This window comes from Dipodomys ordii, unplaced genomic scaffold, assembly GCF_000151885.1.
Source record: "Dipodomys ordii isolate 6190 unplaced genomic scaffold, Dord_2.0 Scaffold25, whole genome shotgun sequence".
In the NCBI taxonomy this organism is placed as follows: domain Eukaryota; kingdom Metazoa; phylum Chordata; class Mammalia; order Rodentia; family Heteromyidae; genus Dipodomys; species Dipodomys ordii.
Window position 1 is genome coordinate 8,401,461 of NW_012267241.1, and position 9,555 is coordinate 8,411,015.

Sequence of the window (9,555 nt, forward strand, 5' to 3'; positions counted from 1 at the left end):
TTCTTGGGACTCTCAGTACCCCCACACATTCACTTATACTCGTACTTGGACTTACTTTGTCTCAGAACTCTGCAGTATGTGGGTCATCTGGAACCAAGTGCTCACATGGCATCATGAAGTGTGTATGTGAATGGGGCAATAAGGAATGTTGGACACACACATAGACACATCTACTCTGTTCACGTGTGTTTTTGGTATCCTCAGACTTCTCTGGCAATGTAAGTTCAAGGATAAAATTAAGAATTTCAAGATAGAAAGTAAGCACTGGTAGTTCACACCTGAAATACTGGCTGGTTGGGTGCCTGAAATTCAGAAGATCACAGTTCAAAGCCAGCATCAGAAGAAAAGTTATTGAGATTCCCATCTCCAAAATAACCAGCAAAAATCTGGGCCTTGTGGTCAGGCTCAAGTGTTAAGTGTGGCAGCCAGGAAAGCAAACTGAAGGCTCTGAGTTTAGATCTACCAAAATAATAATGAAAGTATTTTTTCAAGACTGACTGGGACAGCAAGCCAAACGTGAGACCCATCCTTAATATGAGACTCCGACTACCTATGAAACTAGCTCCCATAAAAAAGGAAGAGAGCACTTGTGACAAAGCTTAATATGGAAACTGAATGAGTTAAATGGGAAATATCCATGAGATTTGGAAACTGATGCAAGAAAAATGACAATAGGCTCTATGAGAAATCAGCTCTCCAAAACATTGCTGCATTAAAAAAAAAAAAACCCTAGAATTAGCAAAGTGGTTCACAATACATTGATGTGGTTAAGATTATACATGAAGTGCTACATAATGCTTTTACAGGCCAAAGATAGGGATGTAAAGAGCCAGCTTGCCCATATGAAAATCCTCAGTCTCCCTTGAACCTGTACTTTCCAAATATGCACCAATGTCACTAGAATCGGATAGGATCTCACTCCAGTTCTATGTAATCACAATGCCTGGAAAAGTCCCCGGTATGATTATTAATCAACTAAAATGGTTGCAATGATGCTGAATTGGAAGCTGTGGTTTTTCTTTAATAGCATGGAGGATTCAAAACCTTTTTAATCTGATAAAGCATAAATGAATAGAAAGACCAAGAGACCTTTTGTAGTTTCTGCATAATGTATTTTTCCTAAACTTTTTATTACGGAGAATACTAAACACAAAAATGTAACTAGTCCCCTGTATCCATTATACAGTTCCAGTTATATCAGCTTATGCCTAATACTATTTTCTCTATACCCTTTGATACTCCTCAGACTTGTCTATTTTTGAATGATTCTTATTTACTGGATTTTAAGCTGTACTACTTTGCTGTGTGTCTACAATTGCTCTAAGGGTTATATGTTCCTTTTTCTCTTAATATCTCACACAAAGGTCTTTGGTAGTGTTATTTGTGTGGTATAATACTAGCCCTTTCATTATAGTTGACTGTATTCTTGATTGGTTGCAATTCACTTTGTTCATTTTCTTCCTTTAAGCTTCAATCAACCCCCCACTGTATTTTTTTTCCAGCCAAGCATTCTGATTGTGATGTGACTATTAAGTGAAAGACAAGTTAGTACCCAACACACAATCCCTTTTACCACTCTTTCATAATTGATGTATAAAACTTCCAAGCATTAACTTCTTCCTACATGACCCATCCAGCTGTGTGTTCTTAAACCATTCTTTTTCCTTCCAGACAATAACTAGCTTGTTTGTCCTGTGCCTTTGTACCTATCATTTTCCCCCGAGGTTCAGCTCTAGTTGTCCTTTACCTCAGAGCCCTAGGAAGCCAAAACCAACAGACCACTCATTGAGGTGGAATGCATGCATTGAGAATTTTTCATCTTACCTTGTACCCTCCATTTTCAATGGTTATTGAAGACTTGATGTCCTCCTGGACAGCCATTCTGCTTGCTCTAGAATCATGGAAACCATTAGTATAGTAAAGTCAGTTATACATAATTGTGAGCTAAATCAAGAACTACCCAAATACTTCAGAATAGACTCAGAAGAACAGATAACCAAACAAAGAGAAAAAAAGGTGAAAATGCTTAGGTTTGATGTTTACACAAGTAGGAAAGATAACCATTTATTTTAGAGGTAGGATACTTTAGCTCACAGACCATCTCTATAACAAAATCTCTATCAGAAAAACGCTGGCATATTGAAAAATAATACCAATGTTTTGGTGTTATAAAATATTTTCCAGACTCCTCTTTCATTCTTAAGCTATGGCTCAAAAATATCAGAAGGTACACCTTAATGTGTGGTTTTTAAATGGGATCTTGTAATTATACATCCTTATATTTTCTAGAGCCCAGACTTTGCCAAATATCCAGTCCTGATAAATGCAGCAAGCTAAATGAATCTATGTAACTAGATGTTTTCAATATCTAACTACTTAGCCTTGTTTGGATGAAATTGTTATGAGCAGGCTTCCCAGATAATACGGTTAAAAGAAATGGTGACCAGCCACAGCAACATGGTAAAAAAAAAAAAAATTACAAGAAGGTAAATTCACCTCTCTTTTGGTCTTTCTACATATTTTATGCCCACAAACATAGTTGACTATCAATATCTAACCTACAATTGTCTTGATAAGGAATCTTAAAGAGCATGATTTATAACCACTTACCTTCAGGAATAATATGTGGTTTGGCCAAGTTCTCAAAATGCCATCTTTAGTCTGCAACTCTCATTCCAGGGGAGAAAAAAGAAAAAGCAATACCTGTGACTTCCAAATTTATCTTCATCTTTGAATCATGAGGATGGAGATGAGGTGGTCTTTTGAAACATTCCAAAGTCCAAGTTCAACCCAACCAACCAATTGGTCCCATTCATGGTGAACAGAGATATTGGTAGTTCTTGATGCACCCATGTGAGTCTAATCTCCACTCTTAAAGGTGGCAACCTCCACACTACAGAATTTCTATGCTTCAGAGGCTGCATATTCAAAATATTGTTCCAAGTGGAACTTTTCTTACTTAGCTGTGAGCAAGAAATTAACCATGATTCTTCTAAGGTTTTGCTTGCTAAAACTAATAAGCATAGATTTATTCTGGTCACTTCCTCCTACATTCAACTTTTTATTCTAAAGAAACAACTCTCAGCCACCAGAGGGCATCACTGTATTTGTTCACTAAACTGGTGGGGGTGAGGGGGAGCAGGAAGAGGGGCGCAGGAGCAGCTTCTCATAGTTTCATTATCTTATGTGATGCACACATTCCATGTCTATATTCAGTGTCAAGGCACCAAGGCAATGCCCTAATAAACCACTGAACCATGTGTGGAATATTGCATGTTAGAACCATAAGGGAAATGAATATTAATACCCTAAATGGTGCTTTCAGTGGGGGGAAGGAATGGTAATCTACAAACAGACCTTTTAAAGTTTCAGGCCTTCCTGGGGTGCTCACATCCATCAGGCATCATTTCACAAATGGCTTCTTGAAAGAGTGCTGACCAAAAGGAGCAAACACAGTTGCAGGAGCCTGGATTGTGATTATCTTTGTTCTGTATTGTATAGGAACTATTACACACTATAAATCACAACCCTAGAGGCAGAGGCACAGAAAGCATAATTTTCTACCCTCCTAAAGCACTTTCTACTATGATTCTTTTCCTTGATTTTGGAAGCAGAGATTTTTTTTTATGAGGAATCTTGTTGCCTTCGGCTAAGAGGCTTCTTTCTGTGAAGGTCCCCCCCAGAATCCTCTTTGGGCCCATTGAGCCCTCATCAAAACTGCAATTGTTGAGAACCCTGATATTCACAATGCCGGCCTCTCTAGCCACTGTAGTTTCTCATCCTGTGTACATGAGAGCCAAGTATTAAATGTGTGATCCAGAAGTGCTCTTTCTGTAGACAAAGTATTAAATCTGTACTTTGTTTTATAGTAATTTAGTGTATGTTTTTTGGAGGATGGATTTTTTTACATGAAAGGCAAGAAAGTGAGTGACAGAAGACATCAGGTCTGTGAAAAGCTAACCTTTCTTATGAGTTAAAGCTAATTATAACATTTTGGTATCACAACAAACCTCTGGGTCAGGAAATATATATTAGTTAATAAGTAGATAAGGTGTCCTACAGCAAACACATGTGCTTAATTAAATCAGGAGTGGCATAGAACACATTGCTGGCCCTATTCACTTTATCACCGTATCAACAAAATATAAACCAAAGGAACTAAAGATCATTCCAAGTCAAGGTCCTTCTGAAGAGATGAAGAGACCTTGCTGATTTGGAAGGATGTGAGCCTACATAGCTCTTCCAGGTTCTATGCCTAAGAGAATAAACATTTCTCATTGTGACATTAAACTCTTTATTTAGTATTTGAAACATGGTGTACATTTATGAATTTGTATAAACATTTAGTACATCGAAAATCCAGAACTTGTAAACAATCTGTGCCTTCTTTTGTGTACAAGGTTGGAGTGTACATCTGGATGTTTTGGTGTTATGGAGATCCAGTCTGTGAATCTAAACAAATTGCCTCATATTCTCATAACAACTGTGACAGAAGTGATTTGTTCCTGAAAAGGGCTGTTCCTTCCCAGAAAAGGTGTCCCACTTCAGAATTAATAAACCAGGTATCAAGAAAACAAAAGAAACACAGCTGACATGATGAAAAGTGGATAGGAAGGAGAGATTCCTGGAGATCCATGCCAATGTAGAGCAGGCAACACAAGCCACGTGGTGACACCTAGAAATGGGTACTCCCCACTGCTAAGTGGATGGTCCTCTGTCTAGCACACTGAAGAGTCATAGTTGCATCTCAGAGGTGCTGACCAGGCCCAGGGCTCTGGCTTCTTCTGGAGTCAGACCATTCTTGAGGGTTCTTCTTACTACAGTAATACCGCATGTGAGAGAAAGAAGAGAGAGGGAGGGAGAGGAGAGAGGGAGGGAGAGGAGAGAGAGAGAGGGGAGGTATTAGCAGAAGGCTTATAATCATCAAGCTACCAGTTCCCCCTTTTCCCCAAGACCTACCTCCATGGAATCTCAAGGACACTGTCCCTTCCTGCTCTTGCTGAAATGTCCTGGCTATCAGTCTGCCAGAGTTAAAAAAATTAGGGAGATACAGCAGGCTGATCTAATGGTGCTGTCCTGAAAGTAGAAAGCCTTGTAGGGGAGAGTTTCTGAGAACTGGATGCAAACTGCAGCAGTGCAGATGGCATATGGAGACCTCAACTTCTGACTAACATATCAGAGTGGGAGTATCAGCTGGAAAAGTTATTAGGGCATAGGAAAACCAATTGCTGATGACCCAAATGAGGCAAATAACTAATGCATAGTGAGGGTGTCCTACAAGACCCAATAATCCAACCAATCTATGGGCTGATCAATGATAGATAGGGACATGACCCAGAATTTGGTACCTCTGCAAAGCCAAGTGTTAGCAGAGCCTAGAGCAAGGGAAAAAAGTCAAAGACCATTATGGGAGTTTCCGTCTCACCTCATTAAAGGGTCCTTAGGGACAATGATTAAAATAATCAGTGATTCATCATGGGTGACAAGGAGAAAACTACCAAACTCTTAGGCAGATGTTCTCTATAAAACACACAAGGTAAATGTATATACAATACACAGGGTACCAAAATAAAATGGGATAAACCATAGGGGAAAAAAGAATGAGAGAAAAAAGAAATGACTTCACATAGTACATTAAAAACAACAACAAAGGAAAAACCTCATTTCCATATCTTGGAGTTCATTTAGCTTAGCATCATCTTATATGGTCATATGTACATAGCTATTGAGCTATTGTGATCCTCTTCTATCTTAGACATATACTAATTATTACAATTATCCTCTTCTATCCTAGACATATGCTAATTATTACAAATGAGGGAAACCATGGACGGAGTCTGTTTCTATGGGTTTGGCTTACTTAATCTGAGGGAAAGTTGGAGAAAAACAAGGGAGGGTATAACAATGTTCGCCACTATGTATGTGTATGGTACTCACTACTATACATATGTAACTGTAACCCCTCTGTACATCACCTTGACAATAAAATTAAATTAAAAAGAAAACACACATAAGGTCAGTGACTGGCACACTGCCTTCATTAGGGGTCATTACTGGAAACTGAAAGGATGTTTGTTTTTAATTAGTGAGTGCAGAGCTATTGGCTGGTATTTATCTTGGAAATATGTTTTCCCCCAACAGTTTGGTATTGATCAATTTTATGTCAAAATAAAGACCGGATAAGGATAAATGAGGAAGCAGCTGCCTTTCCCCTTATGTTCGAGAGGTTAACTAATCATATTTCCCTTAATCTAAAATTTTATTTGGCCTATTGTATATTTTCTTGAAAAATAGAGTTTGGGGTATTTATTTTATCATCAAAAGATGTTTATCATGGATCTACTTTCCATAATCCCAAATCAGTAAGTTCTTGAGATGATCAGGACAGGTCTTTATCAAAGCATTGAGAAAAGGTCATCCTTCCTGTCCTTCCATTTCTCTTACCCAATCCAATCTCCCTTACTCTCTCCTGGGTGGTCAAGCCCTCACCTCACAGAATTGTAAGCCACACCCAACAATCTATTCTTTCCCATCAACCCTTGAACCAAAGCAAATTTAGCTTATAGCAAAAGATCTAAAAGATCTAAGCTCATGACAAAGTGAACAGACTAACATCTATTAATAAACAGCTTCTTTCCCAGAAATCAGCACTTTGAACAGGGGCAGTTATGACTTCCCTAGGAAATGTTCTGCACAAGTTCATGTGGTAAAGGATAGGTCTCTTGCTAATTTTGCTATTTGGGGGAGGTTCTGGTAACTTTAGGAGGTGGGACCTAGCTGGATAAATAAGTCACTGGGTGGATCTTTGGTCGTATATTGTCCCTGGCCCCTTCATATCTATCTCTGCTTCCTGTCTACTATGAAGAAACTTTCAGCACACATTCCCACCACCATGATATTCTGCCCAAGTGAATCAGACCAAGCAGCCATGAGCTGAGCCCTCTGTAACTATGACTCAAATCTTTCCTCCCTTGAGTTATGTCAGATATTTTGTTATAGAAATGCAAAAGTATGGGGCCAACATCTTATCTACCTACTATGTCATCAACTTTTAAACTCAAAGAATGAAAACATCCGTGAAATACTCAGACATTAACTATGCATTATTTTTTCAGCAGATACATGGAACTGGCATGAGAGGTACCCTCAAGCCATGCTACTCTACTCTTCTGTATTTCTAAGCCTAGCTTTGGGCCTCAGACCAATCTATTAGCAGTTCTTCTTGGCTAGCTCACCTTCCTCTCACCCCTTGCCTTGGACTCCGACTGAGTGTCTAACTCAACCAGACAAAATCTTTGGCTCTAGAGTCTTGGCTAGAGGCAGACTGCATTTAATTGAGTAATGGAATTCTTTCTATGGAGCAGCAAATACTAGCTTGTAATATTTCCTTATGCTCTTTTAAATCTATAAAGTATAATAGAAAGATAACTTTTAAGAGCTGTAAGGTCCACCCTGTTTAACTTATATAACAATAGCATAAAATAAGATTTTAAAGAATCTCTTATTCTCAGTAAAGAAGGCTTGCTAAGGCCTCTTCACCAATATACAAAATACTGCCAGAAGTCCACTATATAGCAGGGTGTCTCAGGCTTCATTAGCAATGGAAGGTCCATGACATGTGTCTGAGGACCGTAATCTATGTATATGTAAGTATATGTTGTTCAGGGAGTGACTACACAAGCCTTCACAGATTAGTGGGCATTTTGCCCATGAAGTTGTTCAAAGCTGCTTCATTATTAACCATTGCTCTAGTCCTATAACTGTTATATTCAGTTCATGTAAATACTTGAATATGGTCCCAGGTAACTTAAAGCCCGTGTCATACTCTGCTAATAGATATGGGCCTTAAGCCAGTCTATCTAACAGACTAGAAGAACAGAACAAAGGTAATAAAATGGTCCACATAGGCCTTTCCACCTGACTGCATAGGGGCTGGGCCTTCACCTGTGTGCCTGTGCACAGCTTTAATACTTAGGAGCTTCCCTTTCTCTTTCAGCTTGGGCTCAAGGGTCCTCTGCTATGCAGAAAGTCAGTGTAGTTCCCATTGCTTAACAACTAGGATCCAGAAGAGAATTTATAGCAAAGTATCTGTGCATTTATGGAATCCTACCTGAAAGTCTGCAGACTTCCATGACAATACCCATAAGACCTCTTAGAAAGACATTAGTGCTATGAAAAAGATAGACTCCTTCCTTTATTGAAGAATCAAAGTTAATTCACATTACCACTTGGAAGGACATAAGAAATGAAAGTGATGGACTGAAATCACTTTGGATATTCCAATGCAAATAAGGGCCTCATCAATTCATTTATTATTATGATGTTTTGGGTATCTACCCCAAGCTAAGTACTACAGCTAGAGGCTTTGGGTTGGGAAGCAGAGACTGAATAAGGAAACAGGGTGAGGAGAAATGTTCTGGACAATAGAACATTCCAGACAGAAAACTGGCTCTCATTCAGAAAGCTTCCAGAAAGAAAGGAGGAAAGGAAAAAAACAGAAGCTGCAGAATATGTATTTATACAAACCTGCAACAGAAATAACTCTTCCATCAGATAGAGCGGCTTCTCATGGCTCCATCTTTCCTCCTTAGGCCTGACTGGTCTCCAGACGCTTGCCCCTATGCTGCTAGATAGAGAAAGGGCTGGAAAGGTTGATCCCAGTCTCTTTGAAGCTCCTCCATACACATTATGGGTCACTCTACTGAGGCTAACTGCCTTTCTGTGCCCAGTCACTTGTGATAGCTCTCACCACGCCAGGGTGACCGCGGGGACCATGGTGAGGATGAGAGGCAGATCAGACATGAGGCATCACCCCTGACAATGTGTGGCCTAGACCTGTTCAGGGATCCAGGGGAAAAACGAGTTCTTTTATCGCCACCACCCACCAGCTTAGAAATGAAGGGGAGTTTTAAATCCAATGAAGTACTCCCAGGTGACTTTGTTAAAGTGGTGGTGGTGATATTTGTCATTTGCTGAGTGTTTATATAAGCTTTTTAATCTTTATAGAAACCTTTGAGATGGGTACTGTTCTTGTTCCAGTATATGAGCTCAAGGAGATCAAATCACTGGCCCAAGAATACACACTAGGTAAAGGATTTGAATAGGATGTTGGGGTCACAGCTCTTACAGAAATAGCTGAACCCTACTAAGGCTCACCCTTTCTGATAACCTTTCATACCAAGGAAAAGTTGACTGATCTTTATGTCCACATGATAGAAATCTGTTTCTTTCACCTTTAAATTACTGACAGGTTTGTTTTCCTTTGTTGCATACAATGTCAAATATTATTTGGAAATAACTTATAGGTGGTATCCTTAATATTATAAAGATTTCATACTGGGTGTACTGTAAACGTGTGTCCAGGATCACAGAGCCTGATAAAGAACTTAAAGATGCCTTAAAACAGTTTTTGTATATCTTGTGGACAAAAGGCAACTGGCAAACTGCTATTCAAAACTACACCCCTGGGGCTGGGAAGGTGGCTCAGTGGTAGAGCACTTGCCTTGCATGCCTGAGGCCCTGGGTTCGATTCCTCAGCACCACATAAGCAAAAAG

The 9,555-nt window shown here is 39.3% G+C and overlaps 1 protein-coding gene across 2 annotated transcripts in view; it reads right to left on the reverse strand.

Annotated features, from left to right (window-relative positions):
- Nucleotides 1-4,280: 4,280 nt before the first annotated feature.
- Fhod3 (formin homology 2 domain containing 3) overlaps nucleotides 4,281-9,555 on the reverse strand; it is a 427,181-nt gene continuing 421,906 nt past the window's right edge. For both annotated transcript variants that reach the window (XM_013014940.1, XM_013014939.1), the window contains one exon: nucleotides 4,281-4,817. In XM_013014940.1, the coding sequence (XP_012870394.1) occupies nucleotides 4,735-4,817 (83 nt within the window). In that variant the 3' untranslated portion in view covers nucleotides 4,281-4,734. The remainder of the gene's footprint in view (nucleotides 4,818-9,555) is intronic.